Source organism: Anabas testudineus, chromosome 4 (genome assembly GCF_900324465.2).
Source record: "Anabas testudineus chromosome 4, fAnaTes1.2, whole genome shotgun sequence".
Classification (NCBI taxonomy): Eukaryota; Metazoa; Chordata; class Actinopteri; order Anabantiformes; family Anabantidae; genus Anabas; species Anabas testudineus.
The window spans coordinates 20,151,348-20,172,271 of NC_046613.1; the positions used below are offsets into that span (position 1 = coordinate 20,151,348).

Below are 20,924 nucleotides of genomic sequence, written 5' to 3' on the forward strand. Positions count from 1 at the left end.
CTTTGTTGCCCTCTTACTAAATGCTGACAGATGAATGCAGAGGCAGAACGGGCACTGAGGCAAACTGATATACATATCGACAGTAAGCTGGGAACACATTAGTACCTGCACGGATATTGCTGACTGTGATCATATTCAAAGCCAAGTGCAACATCTGTCATTCTCAGAGATGTACACTGTAAACACAACTGCATAGAAAAGTTCATGGAGGCAGGTGCATGCACAAATAGACACATTACCCCAGTTTGTGCACATACATTCATACAGACACACAAAACTGCTTCTGACTTTAAATCCTCTCCTCACCTATCAAGTAGGTAGTTTTAACTAACTTCCCTATTTTTCAAAACTTTGTACTAACTGAATATTTAATGAGCTATTAAACTCCTGATGCACAGAGACAAACACGGGTCTGTTAGCTTGCTTACTGACCAGGCCCACAGTGAATAACAGCTGTGAAACTGATGCTAGCCATGCTCCAATAGAGCTGGGTGGTGGCAAATAATAAGAGATGGTGCTCAGACACAGCAGCTCACAGGCGAGTGTATGAATTATTGAAAGAATAAGAAACAAGGCCAAAACAAGCTTGTGCTGTGAATGTATCCAGAATACATCAAAGTAAAGCAAACATACAAATATAATTGGCTGGATGACCAGGTCAGACCCTTTACCTTAACTTACATTATTTTTAGTTAGTAAACAGGGCTACCCTGAAAAGAAATGTGAGACTTTGAGACTCCACTTTATTTGCTTTATAGACACAGGATCAACTGAAGCTTTCTTCACAAAGTGAAAGTAAACTGGCACAAGCTCACTGCACTGGCACCATGAAACATAATATCTGTACTAAATATTAAACTGTATGTTATTGGATTTCTTGGCCTGTTTGTTAATAAAGAACATACTGTTTCTCTTTGGGGACGGTTATTTATTAATAACTGTCAATATTCATGTTTATATTTGTTTGTATATAATTGATTTGTGTTGGTATATTTTGGAGGAAAAACTCCTTCAAAACAAATCTTATTTTCTGTGGTAGAGTTCCTGGGTTCAATAAACTAATTTGACACCTATGGGGATGATGTCTTTTAATTCAAACAAGTGCACAACCACAAGTGGTTCAGACTTGTTATTCTCCTCACATGTCCTGCCTAAGTGTCTACTGTGAGGAGGGTATAAGAGTGGACTGAGCAATGGGCTGTATGCTAATGAACTTTTGATTAACTACCTTCTTAATTTCCCATTCACACGGAGGGAGGCGAATGGAGCATTGTAGCATGGCACCATGTCCACTCTCTAGCTGCCTGCAGAATCAAAGTTAACCTCCCAGGTGATTGATTCAGAAGACCTGTAGCTCCGCAGGCTAATGCTAAGGTAATTTATTTATTATGAGGTGTGCGTACTGAGGCCAAGAGGTAATATCATCCTTAAGCCACTGCCTGTCAGAGTGAGACACAATGTCAAAACAAAGGTACAGGGGAGGGTGTATGTGATAATATAGCACATGATAAATGTGGAGCAATGGGAATTTGTGAATAATTTACCCAGCACTAAAGATTATAGTTGCATGAATTTACAATGCTTAAAAGGTACACTGAATTTCTCTGCACTCTCGACAGCACTGATTTATGTAGTACCATACTTTAATGTCTTTTTATGCAAGCATCTGAGAAACATGTCTCATCACATTGTTAGAATATTTTGAATGCCCAGATTCTCAGCATTGCTGTGAATATCAATTGGCTTCATGTGTATTCCAAAGCAAAATGCATTAAGAAATTCAATACTAGATACTAAACACACTTTCTTTTTATTGTGTAACATGTGTAATATATTTTATTAGCCATCAACTTGTGAGTATCAAAGCTAGTCTACATTTAGAAATGAATGAGAACACCTCACGTTAAATTCTTGGCTATGTTTGACAGAGCATCAATTAAGTCTGAACAAACAGGGGGTTCCATAACAGCTGATTGCCTGTGAAATAAGATATTTAAACTTGGGTTACAGCTATGAGGTTGCACCATAAACTAGTGACCGCCTGCCCGGAAACAGTAAACTTTTATCGCTTGGCTAGTTGTGTATGTAATAAAAACAGGACTCTCTGAATCAATGCACAATCATGTCCACAGGCCTTCTGGTAATAACAGTTTAGTTGTTATTATAACAGTTGCTTATAACAGTTTCCAGACAGGCAATTTAATAAATAGCTTGTGTGCTTCAAGCTTGTGTGTTTGTTTATACCATTAATTAGTTAGATTGACCTGAATTAGTGGACAATAAATTAAACTAAATTATAGGAAGTGCAGACAGATGGGTAAGAAAGAGGTACTAAGGGTTAGTAGAAAAGGAAATAGAATGAGATGTAAGAGGGGGAAGTGGGATCAAACACTGATCACACAATAGAGAATATCGATAGAAGGACAAGATAGGATCAAAGTAATTAGAAAAAGATACTGCAAGATACTCTCAAGGGGAGAAGCAGAGGCACTGGGTTGGAATATGATCAAATTGGGGTTTCTTGTGACTGGAGGGCATACAAATGTACACACTGTAGACACACAGTTCTCATTATGTCACTCTCTCATTTAGATCTACAGTAAAACATTTCTACAAAGGAAAACTGACAGATGCATTAAAATAATGCACAAATAAAAAAGGCAAAATCACTACAAATCTCCCCAGGTTACGCCGTAATCCTTTTAAAGATGCAGCCTGGATTGCATCATAACAGGGATTTGAAAAAGCATTGCACAATGAATACATTGTTCTAATTTCAGCATCTGCTATTTTATTAAAAAAGTGAAAGAAGGGTCGCAGGTAAATACTGTAGTTAATGTCTTTCAGAAAATGCACCACATGCAGTATGAATGAAAGACCTTTTCTTAAAGGAGAAGAAAAGACTGGTGCAGACATGAAGCAGGGGAGCCTTAAGCCTACAGAGTATGTGCATCAATGATTCATACAAGACCAGAGATGTATAGACCTGCCAATTATTTGGCTTGTGAGGACTTTGCAAGTTTAATGGTCATATCGTCATGGTGACGGTTATTAACCTCATTCCAAGTGTTTTTCAAAGGCTTGTTAAAGTATATTTATAATTCACTATTGTTTTGCACAAAAATGGCATTTTGTTGGTTCCAGCTACTTAAACAATTGGATTCATCGCTTTGTTTTGTCACATTTTACTGAAAAAACGAATACATTTTTGCACTTTTGGTTGAACAAAACAATGCATTTGAAAATATTACCTTGGACTGAAATTTTTATCTTTTCATAAAAGTAAAGCTTCAGATTAATGTGTAATGAAAATGACGTTAATAATGTGAAGGTCTAGTGTACTTAACTTTGGACTTTTGTCCTTCAAGGTTTCTAAATAAGGGTTGATTTTTTTCCTCAGAGAACCTGAAACATTACCTGACTTAAAAAATGCCCCAAAGCATTAGTGTGGGCTGTCAAATTAAAATGAAACTGATAAAATAAGCTGATGAACTCGCATGTAAATCCATGTCACAGGTCGGTGACAATTACTTTGGTGTTCAGACAGTCTACAAAATAACATACACCCTGTTCATGGACACAGTTACTTTACTTGAGAGTTCATTTGGAGATGGAGTAACTCAGTGTGCGCATACAGTAAGTGTAATTGGTGTGTGTATGCATGACTGGGCCTGCATGCGTGACAGTGTGTGTTTGCATGCTTTAATCAGAGGTACATAAATTACAGTACATGTGAATGCATGAGTTGTGTGTCCATTACATATCATCATAGTGCAGACAGGCAACTAGAGCATGATGTTTCACTACCATGGTAAATAGGGAAGGCAAAAGGGATGTATACTGGTTTCATTTTTGCAGTATTTGGAAAACATAAAAAAAGGAAACGCCAGTGTAACACTAATGATTTGATTTTGTTGGAGTTTTTACCTTTTATCCTATTTAAACGCCCAGTATCACTGACTGGATGAGGAATTTACAGTAACTTCACTTACTTTGCATAGATGGTCTTATTAGCACGGATGGTACATGTTGTCATCCATGTGCAAATACCCTGGAGAGGATCCACTGCATTAATAAGCCCAGTGTTTAAAGATGGAACATTTGTTGTTTTTCTACATGAACTCTTGCAGTTTATCAGGCTTTATATATTCTGAGTGACTCAGAGGACAAGGGATACAATAAAATGTCCCTTTTCATATATTTGTGTGTGTTTTGGTTTAAACTTTGGCATAGTTGGATGACCCCCCATGGCGGTGAATGTAAATGAGGGTAAATTAGTTAGGACTTGATGGTCAAGGCTGACCTGCTAAATCTTGCCTTGAATCTTGCCATATCACCGACTCCACCTCCTTTGTCCTTCAGATGTGAAATCTAATTTACGGAGAGGGCGCATGTGTTTAATATCAGATTACATTTTAAATGAAGGTTAGTGTTGATTAGTGGCTTTCATTGGAACGCTGATCTCCAATTACTGCGGCCTCGACGTAGGGAGAGGAGGGGGGAGTATGTTACAAGAGAGAAAGATCAAAGTCAAGGGAAAGAAAGAAAATGATCAGAGAGAACAGGTGCAGAGAAAACAGTGAGATGGCAACAAAACAAGCAGAGAAGCAAATTAAAGCAATGCAGTGGAGTTACAGCACAGCAGAAAAAAAACACAAGGAATAAAGTTATTGAAGATCAGATTCTCACTGTAGACATTTAAATACTGTGCAAATATAATGACATCTATATTTATACGATTTCCATCAGCTAGCTTTATGTGGGCATAATGAGCATGTAATTGGCTGAGTAGTAGTAACACTAACATGGTGACATTATTAGTGACAAAAGCACATTTAATTCAATTATGTGCGTTTCTTATTTAATATTTCATGTTTCAATGAATTCATTTGTTTCTTTTGATTTCATGTGTACTGTAACTTGTGTGAATCGAACTGCTGCCATGGTGACACAGGCGATCGAGGCGACATTCCTGTCTGGGCACAAACCCACAATACTGCAGCTACCGAGTGCTTTAAAGGCCTTTTCTCTGGCCTTGGATGCATGTAACATCAAATGACAGCATCACACAAATGTTTTGTACAAATGTATGAAGCAGAGGCAGATACTGTATGACAACAATAAAATCCATTTCTAATAATCTGTTATTGGTTTATCTGTTTGTTTTTCAAATTCTAACTTTTCCTTTGAGCATTTTGTAAATTTCCAGCATCTTCCTTTGACATTTTTTTGTGTGTGTGCACAAAATCTAATTCAGCAAACATCTCACGTGACTCTTAGCTGGTACAATTAATCTTTTCTAGGGGTTCTGATGTAGATACTGCTGCAGTAGAAGATGCTATCTTTCTCCTCTTTCTCTGTCTTTATATTTCTTTTTCTGCCCAGGCTGCAGGAAGGAGAGAGAAGGGGCTTGTTAAATGTGGAACTATTAGCACAGTCTAGACTGTGGGTCTGTTAGTGCCGTGGGGGGAAGAAATACAGCGCGACACCAACGATCTCATAGGAAATTGCCACTTTCTTCCAACAGGCCCCTTTTAATGGTTGTTTAGCAGACGACACATTGGGCATTAAAAATACTGCCTGTGGCTAGTGCCACATCTTGGCTAATGAGAGATTGCAGGAGACGAAGGCAGACAAAAGGAAGGAGAGGGAGGAGAACTGGAGCCTTGGGATGTACAGGGTGTTCAGCCGAACCTGACAGGTGAACTCTGAGCTTATTTCCTCTGTGGCAGTTTATTCAAAGGCTGGGTTAGGACATACTGGCTGGGGAGATTAAAACAGGCAGCCAAGTTATGCGGAGAGAACAGATGACTGCTGTAGGTTTTTGGATGGACGTTTCCAATATGATGCAAAGAGACAGCTTCTAGCTGTGATAAGTTGCCTTTCAAATTCATTATAATGCAAGATAGACTTAAATTAAATGATATGTTTAAGCAAACCAGCCTGAAAAACATCAGAATTTTGATTCAGTCTAAACTATTTGCTTCATAATTAGTTAGAGTTGAAACCTACAAAGAATATTTGAGGCTTTAAATATACACATGAATAAACTTGATTTATCGCTAAAGTTTGAAATTATGCTTGTGCTTTCCCAGCTATGACAGCTTGGAAACATTCTCGTAGCTAACCCTCCCTTTCAAATTGTAAAAATTTGTTTTTCATCACACTTTATCACACTTCTGCCTCCATCTCCCGAGTGCGCTTTTTGATACCACAGCTGTGATCCTGTGTTACAGTTTAGGATTTCCTTAGAAGTGCAGGAATAAAACAAGTAATACAAATGAAATTAAAAAAAAAAAAAAAAGATGCAGTCCATAAAGACTAATCGAAGAAGAAAAAAAAAAAACAAACCCAAAAACATAACCGTTATGGATCTTTACAAACGTGGCCAAAACACTTGCAAAAGCAGTCCCATCGGGCTGTTCCAGTTCCACAAGACAACCTCCGAGAGCAGAAACACATTGACCACCAATCAATTGTAACCAGCCAAGAGCATGGGTCACTAATTGAACTGAAGAATGGAATTGACAAAAAAAAAAAAAAAAAACCCGGTGGCTGATGCTGTGTAGGTGGTTTTCTCTGTCTGATTGCCATGTACAGTGTAAACAAGGAAACAAGTTGCAACAGTTGTTTTAATTTCACACAACGTAAGTCCAACTGTTCTCTGAACATATCTGAAAACGTGCTCAGGCGGCTTTTCTTGTTCTTAATTAATGCATCAGCATGTTTCTAAAACCCGTGTTCAATTAAACTTGAACTTGATCCACAACAATGAATGACAGGCTGTCACGAAACTGCAATTTAAAATCAAATGTTCATACACCAAGAATCAAGGTAATACCCAATCATACATGTGAAGTTTATTATTATTATTGTTAGATTATATTTTTTTTTAGCTTTTTGAACATGTGATGGTCCAGTGTACTGACAGTCACACAAAGCCTGCTGCCTTCAATGTGGCTCACATATTTGGCTGAGGATAGAAGATTAATTCCATTAAAGTAACGTGTATAGTTGTAAGGGACTAGCTTAAATTACACTGCTACTCAGTTCAGAGTGACTTAAAAATACTCATTCAATCCATCTCTATTCACATCTCTATTGTGCTTCTAAATACTTCACTTTGATAGTTTATTACTTCACGTTTTTTCACAACAGGGTCACTGGAGCTCTATGAGACTCAAAGAGGAAGAGAGACACAGGTAAAGAGAGAGTGAGAGACAGGTCACCTGGGAAATTAGAGCTGGTGCTGCCGCTGCCTCAAGCATGAAATTGAAGCCGTCCGACAATGCAACTCACTGGTTCCTTCCCGTTCATATTCCAAAATAATTAAGGTGTTCAGCCTCCTGCCTCTATGGTGCTGACCTGCCTATTGTCTCAGCACATACAGACAAGGAAAAACCCACCTCAGTACACAGAAGCAGGTGGAACCGATGACCAGCAATCCTGCAATCATGACTGAATAACAACACCAAAGCTGTCCCCTTCCTTCTACATTTAGGAAAATGTAAAACACCCAATAAAAAAGACTTTTGACTAAACGGTAACCGTGCAAGTAGCATTCTCTCTGTCCAATTTTAGCCTCTCTGAAAACAAAATTGGAGAAGTCAGTTGTGACTCCATATGAGATCCATAAATCATGGCTACTAAGAGTGGGAGAGAAGTCATGCTGTGATTAGAGGCTCTCTCTTGACAGTTTGTGTAGATGAATGAGTTTCATCAGATGAAATAAAAGAAGCAGCGAAGTTTGAAATCATGACAGCCCCGGAGTGTTGGTAAAAAACAGATGATCACTAAAAAGTCCTGAACGTATCAGCATTTACCACGGTGAGATTATTTATTTTTAATATTTAATTACATATTTGACTCTGTCTTATACTATTGCAAGAAAATTTAGAATGTAAATGTGAGTTCGAGCCCCAGTACTAACAGAAACAGTTTGTTTACTCAATAGCAAAGTACAAATTTAATGTCAATAAAATAAACACCTCATCAAAGAACCAAAGGCTTTGCTGCAATTATATCATAATAGCAGAGCCAAACAGAACAGTAACACTGTTAGTTTGTCTTTATCTTACAATGCAGCTCCTCTGTTATGTGTGACTTGAGATTATTTGACTTCAAAACTTATCAAAATTCTCATTTGTGCTCGTCTTTTTCCCTCCCATGATGTTTCACAATGAATTAAGGGGCTTCTCAGTACAGCCTTTATCTGCACGCCTCCGAGAATGAAATATGCCTGAATAGACTTGTAATGATTCGTTAGTGATAAAATGCTTTTATGGTATGAATACAAAATAAGCTTAATGTCCTCCAAACAATACAAAGCTAAAGCACATTTGAGCTGAACACATTTTGAAGCATCACTCGTGGGCCTGTAAACAGAGTGTTACATGTTGGCCCAGTATGTGGCTGAGGTTCTGATGCTGCAACTCGATAATATTTATCTGTAGAGAGATGCCTGTGTGGCGAAGGGAGGGGAGACAGAGCTGAATGTGTAAAGATGGAGTTTGAATAATGCTTCAGATTCTAATCAGCACTGATGGTCAAACTGAAGGATGTGGCTGGGGCCACTCAGAGTAAATGGACTTTGTATTGTCTCGACACTTTCATGATGATAGATGATCCAAACGTAGTCAAATATTAATCACTCTTTCGAAAGAGTTAATAGTCATAGCTGTTTTTGTATTTCAATGTGGACCAGGATGTTAATTGAAGTGAATACAACTATGAAAAAGTGAAAATCAGTGCTCACCACAAAGAAATAAAGAGTTCAGTGGCCTTTAGTGTGACTGCTTTTAAAATATTAATTCAAACATTTAACAAAATGTCTTATTTTACTTAATTATTTTTGATGTTTGTGCTTTTTTTTTTTTTTAATACTGTCATTAAAGCTAAACTTTTCGAGACCGTTTCTGGTGAGGTACACTGACACTTACCGTCACCTGTTTAGTAATCAATTGATTTTATGTGGCTAATGCTACTTATAATGCTGCTGCTGCTAGTAGGGGGGGGGGGGCTGCAGAACACAAAGTGCAGACACAAACATTCATGCATCATCCACCACTCATCTGATTGAGCATTTTCTCCACAATCCCCTCTTGGCCCAGATTCATTTTCAGATGTGTAATTACAGACAACTGCTGTGTGTGTGTGTGTGTGTGTGTGTGGTTTCAGAGGCATCATTGGAGGTCCATAGTTAATCAGTAGTCAACCAGAGGTCTCGGGGATCAGCCCATTGATTACCTCCCCGGGAAATCAATGCAATCAAAGGCATGACTTAAACTAAACTCAGATCAGAAAGTGTAGGACATATAGAAAAGAAGAGACTTAAGAGGACAGAGGAAGGATGAGATACAAGATGACTCTGAGGATCTAATAACATATCAGGGGACAGATACTGGAAATATGATAGAGCCCACTGTGATATTAACTGCAAGAAATCTAAGGGTAAAAGATCGAATTAAGGTAAAAGGGTAATAAATCGCATCCCATCTCCATCTAGAAAACAACAATGGGATTTTGAGAACGTGTGTGTATCATGGTAAATAAATCACATTTTACTGTATGATTGTATAGACAACAATGAATTCTCCTTAAAACATGCACATGCATTTATGCACAGAGCTGTGAGGATCAATGTGGCTGAGAGAGTTGGAGAAGTTCTAACAGCCTGTGACCTTGATTAGACATAATGAGACTTAACCACAAGTCCACTAATCTGATGAAATGACTTACAGATTCACCTTGTGATGAATACCAAATACAGAGCTCCACCTTTATATATATGCTTATGCCAGTGCACGCTTGCAGACCATTTTGAAGGCATGTGCATACACAAGCACACCCACAGGTCCTTGGACTTTTCCCAATCAGATGTATTACTTTGAAAACTTTCAAAGGCTTCTTTGATCACCTCTATGCAAATCGTCTTAATAAAAATTAAAAATAGGAGATGGCCTGTAGTTACACTCTGATGGAAGTAAATTCTGTGATAAGACAGAAGTGAAATGACCGACCTCTAGTAGTTCTTCTTCTCTCTGTGACTTATCTTTGGAGGAAACACTGGCTGTGTGGGAGCTTATTGTGGGATTTATTGAACGTCATAGTACAGTATGTCTGTTTCCCCACAGTTCTCCTTCTCCTGCTAGTCACTGACCAGTTTCAAGTTAAATATTGAACGACCTGCTTTTTGCAAACAGCGATAAAAATGCCTTTGATTCCTAATGAGAGAAATTCCAAACTAAACTAATTAGAGTACTTTGCAGAACTGAAGCTGACATCAAGCTCCAATTACAGTTCCAGCCAACTACAGCACTCACATAGTGGAAGACACATCCACCTTTTTAGAGTTTGACAGGTTTGAGTTAGAAGATAAATTAAACTGAGTTTGAGCCCTCATCATCCATCTCTACATATTCTATGTATATATGAGTTTTCTATATTGATGTTATTTTGTATTTGTGCAGGTGCAGATCTTTTCTGGTTGTGGTTTCTTTTCGTTAAGTCTGAATTGAGAGCAGCTGTAACAAAGCAAAACAATTTCCCTGTGGGATTAATACAGTTTTTTGAATCTTAAATCTACAAAAAGGTAATTACAGGATGTTACTAGTTGTTAAATGTTATATTATTTTTATTAATAATATTTGATAAATTATGTCTATTAAAATCCTCTAATCTCTTGCAAAACTCATATTTAAGCTACGTCTATGGACTGTGCTCTGTATGTTTTATAGTCTTACATCTTTACTACTAACTCCACGAAGACTCCAAGACTCCACTCAGCTTGGGTATCTCATTTTAAACTCTCTCACATTCAACCTGAAGAACTTGGAAATACGGAAATAAATAAAAATAAAAATTCTAAAACTTGGAAAGCTATTTGGTATCTGCTGAAAAGCCCTGTGTCAGAGTTTTCACTTAACCTTTACTATTTGTTCCAAAAAGCCAGTTTGTCCAATTTCCAATCCAAACAGTGAGAAAAAAAATCTTCATCTCTCTGAACACCTTTTACACTTCAAATGTTAGTCTTTAAAACACACAAAGTTTATTCAGCCTCTTTCTCCTTTGTGTCCGTTTCAAGTTTTCCATTTCCAATGAACACACACACACAGACACACACACACACACACACACACACACACACACACACACACACACACACACACACACACACACACACACACACACCATGAACTTCACATTTTTTGAACCATAACCATTAAGAAGCAGTTTAACCTTGATTTGCTGCTGATTAAATAACACAGCAGGCAGTGTTCAAATTTTTGTAATTGCAGCAGCAAGTGACATCACCACATGCCAAATATGAATCTGAGAGATAAGGTTTGTTTACAGGGATTTTTCATAATTACACTAGTTTATGCTGAGAAAACACAGTTGAAAATATAAATAAATAACATAAGCTGATGTTTCTGAGAGTTTCAGTGCTGGTTTTGTTAGCAACTGACAATGACTCTGAGATACATGATTTCTTTGCATGAGAGCAGCTTAGCTTAAAACTTCAATAAGTTTACATTATACGATTAAGTAGACAGGAAATAATTAGTGTATACACTTATGCAGCAACACTTCTATAAAATGGGCATCAGCAATGCACCTTTCAAGGTTTTGACTTTTTCTTTCAATTCTTTTTTCCCAAGCATGCTGGTTAAAAATAGTGTAAAAGAAGTACACATCTTATCCACTGTAGTGCTTTCTCTGGCCTTGTTCACACCGTGTATGGACTTCCTGGCTCTGATGGTGCAGCCAAAAAAATAAATAAATAAGAAAAGCAACTGAAAGCCAATTTCTGAGGCAATGTGCACAAAAGAGAATCCTGGCACAGTGGCTGCAGCTCAGCAAAATGTGATGCATAAAGAACAAGAGACCTTGGGAACGTTTTATGCACAAGGACGTTAAATGCATATTTGTGGAAGTCAACTGGTTTCAACACAAAGAATAGGACTGTAAGAAAAAGAACACATTATGTGTACATGTTTTTCAGATTTCATCTTTTTGTAGACTTCCATTAAGAACTAATAAAATAAAGATCACAGCTGTTAACCCATTTCAGCAAACCTAAATGTATGTGTGCTACCTGAACTGTCATTACCTTCCTTCTGTCTTTGTCTGTTCGTCTATATGTGTGATTGTGTTCATCTGTCTGTGTCTGGACATTTACTTACTGCAGATTGCATCGGCTTCGTCTGAACCATCTGCACACTCGGGCTCTCCATCACAGCGCCACCTAGCTGGTACACACTGTCCATTCTTACAGGCAAAGTCTGTGGTTGCGCATGTCTTCTTTGCTGTGGAGACAAATCAAACAGCCATAAATAAATAGTCCCTCTGGAGCAGAGGGAGTGATGGTTGAGAAGACAAAAAAAAAAAAAACTTTCTACACAAACTGTCAAGTCATGTCTGGGAAAAGCTGTGAAAAAACCTACAGCAGTAAGCACAAAGTTTCACAAGTCACTTAACACAAGCAACAAGGCCAGACAATTAAAATCTAACTCAAATCAAGACCAATTCCCAAGCACCAACTTCAAACCAATTTTCCAGTCCAATTTTCATTTAACCTTCAGCAGGCGATGTTTTGATGCAGCTGGCTGCAAGATGGGGTCTTGGTGGAGTGTTCAAGTGCAAATTGTAGCTTTGATTATCCCAGCGTTGTTGCTGTCTGTTCTGTAAAATTAACTTGCCTGCATCAGGGTGTGTATGGAAGAAGCTTTTCATTTCACAAAAACCAAAAAGCATGGATAGAAATGCTCCATTTTTGGAATATATTTCACTACATGGTGATATAATTTAAATATTATAGACCTGTGAATTTAGTACTGAAATGAGCCTGAACCTGATACAGAGTTACAGTATTTATATTATCTAAAGAATAAAACCAATTAAAAGATTTGGAATCACTCCACAGGAGAATCAACAGTGTTTTCAGTCTGAGTAGCCTGCTTCAAGTGAGACTGAATAAGCATTGACAGCTTAAGTACATTTACGTGAGCGAGTGTTGGAAATATGTCATATTTGAATAGTGCACCATTCTTCAAGTTGTCTGCCTCAAACTGCTCACAGGTTTTGCACCATTTTACCTATCTATCCCATTATCCACCTTCAGAGCCCAGTCAGTCATTGTAGAACTCTAAGCACGTGCAGGCCTATGGACTCCAAAGGTTTTGTGCAGCCACTTTCTCTAAGCAAGGAGAAAATTGAAGCACTGTGACGGCAAAAAAAAGGATCTCTCTGCCTAACGGTGAGAGGCACCGAACAAGAGAAAGCACTTGCTTGGCCTCGCCATGATGAAATATACAGTGAAGTTGGCTGACAAATGGCAAGAAAGTGTGTGTGTGTGCGTGCGTCAGTGTGAGGGAACAAAAACGTGTTGTGATAAAAGGTGTTTGAGACTGGGTAGTTTTCTTCTCATGAGAAAAGAGTAACTATGAGTGCTTGTTCTCTTTTCCTTCACGCGAACCTGCTGTTAAACCACCTGATCAACCTTTAGTTTAAAACCAGCTAAACATGCAAGTTAGCAGACGTTAACTAGGTTAAAGGCTGGATAATGAAAGTGTGGATATGCAGTATATTAATCATGTGGCCCCTGATCACTTGTGCTTCCATCATTTACACCTATTAGTGTATAGACATTACAACAAACAATATTGAAAACATAAAAATTCAGGAGAAGTCTTATCATGTGCTTGTTGCTACCAGCACTTTGCTCTCTAATATCTATATTATATCTTGTCTATTTAAGCTAATAATACATAAATTGAAGTAGCGTTCACTGTCTGTCTTGGCCAATATGCCATGCTTTGCTTTTACTTGGTTTTTTCAGCACAACTGTATTAATGCAAAGATTATAACTAGTGAACTCCAAACAAATTGGTTCAACCTTGACAGACAAAGTCGTATTCAACTTAACAAAAGGAAACGTTAGGCACTTATTAGCTTGTTGATTATGTTTGTGCGTAGCCTTGGATGTCCTATGGTGTGTTGTGAAAGGCAGGGCAGCGATTGATGGCTTCCATAATAATGAAGTACATGCTGGAGGATGAAACATCCTCGCACGTTGACCAATGCCATCTCTGTCTCTCTCTATATGGCTAATTATTTGTATGATATATGAGATGGAAAGTTAGACAACTTCACCACTCCCAGAACAGATATAATTCAACACAGAGAAAAAAGGTAATCTAAAGACAGGAGAGAGGAACAAAAGTCTGGGTCTAAAAAGAATCCGAGGGATAAAGGATATCAGAGCAGAGAGAGCAGGGAATAGGAGAACAGAATTGAAAGAGTCAAGACTGTCGAGGTGGGGTCTAGTGTAATGGCATCAGTCTTCAGAAAGGACTGAATAAATCCTTCTCCTTCCTACCAGCATGTTAACATAAACCCCATCTTTTCCTGGTGACCCTTCCTGTTTTTTCCATTTTTGTGCATCCATCTCTGCCTACAGCCTGCTAACAGTGCTGGATGCAGCCAACACACGGGCAGCGACACCACAAAACACCAACACAGATCCCAATAAATCTGATGTCAAACATTCCCAAATAAGGATTTTCCTTCACCTTCATTTCATATCTCCTATCATAGGTCATCTTAATCCCCTCCAAAAGCGGCTTGTGTAATTCAGGTGGGGATGTGAAATGGGGCCGTTGACATGCAGGGTTGTAACACATCGCACACAAAAGGATTAATTAAAATGCCAGCAAACTAAGCCTATCAATTTCGTAAAACCCTTTCCTTAACTTGCCATTTCCTCTTATCTTAAGGACAAAAAGGAAAATAATACAATTCACCATGGCCCCATCTTATTCTAGGGGTTGAAAGCATTGTGTAGCTTTTTGTCCTCAAGGAAATAAAATATGATTTTAATTAACCTTAGATAGAAAATGTAACCTTTATTTAAGAGTAGCAATGGAGATAAATAAATAAAACAACCGTTATTACTACATTAAGAACAACCGCAGGGCAAGTTTTGCAGAACATATGATGATAAGTGGACAGATAATAATTCATATGTCAAGTAAGATAACTTTGAAAATGGCATCCGCACTATCAGTAAAAATGTGTTAGCATTTCAATAAAGCACATTATGAAATGTTATTATCATCATCTTTCTTCAAAACTTAAAATTATATTCATGAGAATGCAGTGCAGTGCAGTGATGGTCTGAATACTGAATGAATAGTGATGAGTTTCATGCAAAAAGAAAAAAAAAATCCCTTCGATGTTTCTTGGAAAAAAGCTTTCATGTCATGAAATACTGAAAGTGTTGGACTCAAACTTATTTTTTAGCCACAACAAGCATAAGAAGTGACCGTGAATGGAAAAAGCATTACCGACCAGAACACAAAAGAAGGAGAACAAAACATGTAAATTCTCAAATTTCTATGATAACGCATCTTCTCAAAACAGTGGATGGACACACAACAATCACACACACTGTAGAATATTTTGACAGTAGAATACTTATGAAGGAAAATCTGCGCACACAAAAAAATATTTTCCCATACTGCTCGAGAGTTGCTGATGCACACACAAACAGCTGCTTACATTTACATTCTGATGCACCAAGACCTGTCATATATGAGTGTCATCCATATGGAACAGCTTAAACCTGCCATATGAGGTGTGAGAGTCAATATGGAGACCAACAAGAGCCAACCACACACACATAGTGTGCACAATCGCACATCTTTACCGATACCACCCCTCCTCCAAGGGCTGAAGCAGAACATTATGTTATTTTGGCCCTCCATCCCCCGAGACACTGTGATTAATATTTATGTGAAATACCAGACAGACCAGAGGAGGTTGCACTTGCTCACAAGCAAATTTTATCCACATTCTCGAGTCATCACTAATTTTGTACACTTTAAAGTGCACCGTCAGAGTTTCATGTCTTATGCATCATTCCACTCCACTTGCACTTATACTGTATCGAGGGACGTGTTAGGTTTATGTTTTACAGAACTGTTCATTTAGCATCACTTCTGCAAAAAGATTTATTTTGGTAAGAACTGGACTGATTTACTTTATTCATTTAATATAGATAAATAAAATAAAAAACTGTGATGATCAGTCTTGTAGTTCAGTTCTACGTAAATATACTTTTATAGAGTAATGCGGGACCAAGCCATTAAAATAGTAGAAACAGTATTGATGTACGTCGGCGGTGCTGATAACCTCTTCGGATTCATCATCACATCCTATTGATGAGATGATTTTGGATGCCATTGTTTGACCTGGGGACAGGTAAAGGTCATCCCCTTTAACTTACACACTTCATTACACACACACAAAAGGAAATAGAAAGGAAACATCCAACAGCACGATAACAGCCAAGGGAACAGTGTGTTGCCTCTAACAGGGAACGGTTGACTGCAGTCACTGAAGAGTTGATTTCCTCCTCTTATATTATATTACCTCCATTCAAGTACATTCGTATCCACACTGACTGTATTAATAGAATACTTAAAAGTCCAAACTGACTAAGATTTTTGCTAGAAGGATAAGGTGAGCTATCTCTATTTGTTGAGCTCATATCCTTAAATTCGCTCAGTTTGATGCGAGTGGGCGGAAGTGGAGAGAAAATGGATAGATGGTGCTCTACACTGTTGTGATCGGCTAAAGAGCTAAAGAACAGAGCAAGTCAGCAGAGGAAAAGAGTAAATCAGTGAAGAGGTTGAACCGTGATGGAGTGGAGACTACTGCCTGAATAGTAGGTGTGTTTGTGTGTGGGAGCGAGGAACAGAGACAGGGATGGAGTAAAGTATAATATTGGTCTTGATAGGAGATTAAATGTTTGATAATCAGGTGGAGACACAGAGGTATCGTGGAGAAAAGACAGGAATAAAAAAAACAGCATGAGAATCCAAAAAAATACTGTAGTATTAATGTAGCACTTAGACTTTCTGACTTTTGGATTTAAGTCACTTTAATACCAGCTACAACAGACACTCGTCCACCCACACAGATGAGAAACAAAGACATAATCAACACATGCTCCGGCAACTGAAAATTAAAACTCAGATTGTAAATTAACTGCCAAGCATAAAGTTTCCCAAACTCTGCAAAGCCAAACTACCTTAACTGAAATTTGTAGCTAGAATCAGCCTTGCATCGACGTCCAGAGGTGAATGAGTGCACATTTTAAACAGATAGGTGAGATCTAAGTTCATTTGCACCTGCATTTGAAAACATGCATGCTCACAGGTGTGTGTGTGTGTGTGCATGGTACTCACACTACAAAGGGAACTCATGGACGAGCAGTCCAGGCAGCTGAGCAGATCAAATACACTTACAGCTTATTATGCTCCTCACTGAACATCAAATACCACCTATCAGCTCAAAGAAGCTTGTTAGCATTTTGTAATGTCCCTTGTTGGACTATAGGGCAAGATGTGGACTGCAGATTTTAGAGAAACCAGTGAATATGATGCATCACAAGTGAACAGGTATGAGCAAAGAGTCAGACCACAGAGACCTGGGTGACAATTACATCATGTGGCTGTGGATGTGCCTGAAGATCAGGGACTATACATATTTCATTTCATGAATGAACGACATAAAGTGGACGTATACATGTAGTCTGTATATTATAGCTGTGATACACCTTATAATGATACCTATGATGCATTTAAATGTTTGCATGTACAAAAATTGAAAGCTTATTTCACCCTCTCCGTAGACTTTCCGTTCTAATTTTTCATTTTTATTGTGCATTTCTGACTGATGTTACAAGACCATTTCTCTGTGGGACCAATAAAATCTTTCAACAGTGAAATCCTTCTCTTTCCAAACCACTTGAAAAGATCTTTGGCACACAGGTACGTCCATGCTTTAGAGAAATAAATAGCTTCCTTTAATATGACAAATGCTACAACAAAGCACAATGTTGTGAAATTAGCAAACACATCTCACAGCAGTCAAATCCAGAGGATTTTAAAAAACAAATTATATATATGTATTATCACGGCAACTAAAATGTTGTGTGGAGGGTGCAGCTTCTACTCATACTAAAAAATACTTAAAGCTCCTGTGTGTGCCTGCTCAGGTATCAGGTTATACCTCTCATTAAGTCTGAATCTGTTTACTACTTTTGAGGAAAACAGATTGCACCACTTTCCCTGTCCTCTACGTTTCCAGAGAAGACCCTTTGTATGACTCTCTCTGCTTTAATAAGGATTAGCTCTGAGAGGAGCTGATGAGGGAGGCTGTGGTCCAGAATAATAATATACATTTTGAATTATAAACCATTAAGTTGATGTCAAAACAATATTACCTCAATGCATACACAAAAAGAACAAGCACAGGAAACACACACACACACACACACACTTCAAACTTCCTGACGCTCCTTCAGCTGACAGTCTCTTTGCTCACTCTAGCAGAGGATAATTAAAGGCATGCCCTTGGACCCAGCTATGTTTGCATGACACCTTGACCAAATATGACTGCTCTAAAATGACACTGACAATATCATGACTCATGTTTACCCTGGTAGACATTTCCTTCTTCTGTTACTGTCTAATGTACAATTACAAAAGGTCTCATGTGCGTCACTGTCCTCGACCCAACCCGATTATTTACAGATGTGACTGATGCAGAGGGCTCAAACTACAGCGAATGGTTCTAAGATCAAATATTGGCGTGAACTATGAGACACAAAAAGATAAATCTTAATGATTAATTTTCATGTTATTTTGATGTGAAACTCAAATAGGTTAAATTTTGTAGATGATTCAAATGTACATTACCACCATTCCACTAACTATTTGTGTCTTGTCTCTAGAAAAGACTAGAATATGCTCCTGTAGCCTGACTGAGTGACTATGACCCATCCGCTGGATTCTATGAGCATCAAATGATGCACTAATAATGACCTGGTGCTCCACAACACAACCAGTGCTAACCCACGCTATGCTCGGTTTTTAGCTCTTCCTGATGAAGTCTGAAATCAGCATTTCTCTTCTCTGACACTTTCACTATGTGGCTTCAAGGGTTCTGTAAAGTATGTTTTATATTTTTAGAACCATGTCTGTGAAGCCTATGCTAACCCTGCAGTAGTAAAAAGCATCAATGAGCCCTTTTCTCCAAAGATCTGGTTGGCTGAGGAGAAAAATACTGCTGGGATCGTTAAACCAATGTCTTCTTGGCTCCTCATTGTTCCCAGATCCCAGGATTTTATCTCCCAGAAGATGGCGTCTGCATCAGTCACAGGCCAAAGCCTAAGACCTCCCAAATCCTGTCACATCCCTGTCCCTGATCCTCTTCCCCTCTTACATAAGCGGGGCATTACAGCTCCACAAAGCAGCTTGGAAGTGAAGCAGAACAAGTGCAACAATAGTAAAAAAGAAGAAGAAAAACATATAGGGTATGTATGTAGACACAGTGATGATCAAAGACAGAATCAGAAACAATGGATATAATGGGAAGAACTTGCATGAGGTGAGAAGTATGGACCTCTTTATTTATTCCTCCTTTATGTTATGAAACTCACACAGCTGCTATTATAGAGCTTAAAGATGGGCTTAAAATCCACTGTCATCACACAAACACGTTTGAAATTCCTCCTAAAATTACAGAAATACAAGTTGTTCGTTCTATTTCAATATAATTATCTTCCTCTCACTTCCCCCCGTGGCTGAAAACTTCTATTCTTTTCTTTAGTCGTCATCTCCTAACCTCCTTCCTTTTTGGACATCGTGTGCCAGGAAAGCTGTTGGCTCCAGCTTTTGAGACAAACTAACATGAGTGTATTTGCTGCGGGTTGTGAGGGTGAGTTTATATCTCGTCAGAGAGATCATAGAGCAGTCGCTTTGTACGCAGCGCTGCGTTAGCTTCAGAGACTGCTAATTAAGTAGCAGCACAAAAGGGGCCATTGTGGGAGCACATGGAGCAGGAGAAACAAATAGGGCCTGGCTTGTTTTTGTTTTTACAACATGAAGCTGAACAGTCCTTCACATGATGACATCAGAAAACCAAACACTCTCAGAAGCACTACAAGCCCAGGTGGTCACATCTGACTGATCCTGCCTATCACATGGAAATTAGGTCTGATGCTGTTCCATCATGTTTTGTACAGGATAAATATAAATCAATAAAATTTCTATGTAAATATTTATGTGTACATTTTTGCATTCGCTGACGATGCTTGTAGTGTTTTGTTTCCTTTCTCTGGGCTCCAGTGCAATATTATCTAACTGCTAAGTACTGTTAGATTATTTTTTCTACTTAAGTATGTTTAAATGATTATGGCTGATTTATTATGATGTTTATCTGCTCTGTACTATGAGCACTGGGTTCTGTCTTAAATGCATTTGAGGGTGCGTGTTTAGGGAACTGTGTGGACAACTTGTAACAACAACAATAAAAGAAAACTAACCCTAAAACCAAACATAGTGTGACGAGCATTAATTAGACGAACACAACAGAAAGAGCACAGCAACGAGCAATTTGAAGTGGCACTTTAAAATATATAATAAATAGAGAAAAATGTTTTTTTAATTGTTTTGTTTACAAGATGTCACAGACTTAATATGAAATAACAGAATACTTCTATTGTATTTAACTATAGCCGTATACTTGACGAGGAAGACAAAAGGCACATGAGGTGTGCGGGTGACGGCATTTTCTATGTGTGGGTGTCGGTATGATGGCTTTTTTTTTCCTAAGATGTCTCGTGACCCTATGAGGTCATATTCTTCTGCACAGAGAAACCTCACTGCTTCTACACCATCTACTGCACACACACACACACACACACACACACACACACACACACACACACACACACACACACACACACACACACACACACACACACACACACACACTACAAATGCGTCTAACAGGCCATCTGGGTGACATCCGGCTCTCAGACTTGACCTGCATTGATTTATTAAACACTCAGA

At 38.3% G+C, this 20,924-nt stretch overlaps 1 protein-coding gene across 7 annotated transcripts in view; it reads right to left on the reverse strand.

The window, feature by feature from the left end:
• Positions 1–20,924, reverse strand: part of lrp8 (low density lipoprotein receptor-related protein 8, apolipoprotein e receptor) — a 142,921-nt gene that overhangs the window by 65,979 nt on the left and 56,018 nt on the right. For all 7 annotated transcript variants that reach the window (XM_026345056.1, XM_026345055.1, XM_026345052.1 and 4 more), the window contains one exon: positions 12,186–12,308. In XM_026345056.1, the coding sequence (XP_026200841.1) occupies positions 12,186–12,308 (123 nt within the window). The remainder of the gene's footprint in view (positions 1–12,185; positions 12,309–20,924) is intronic.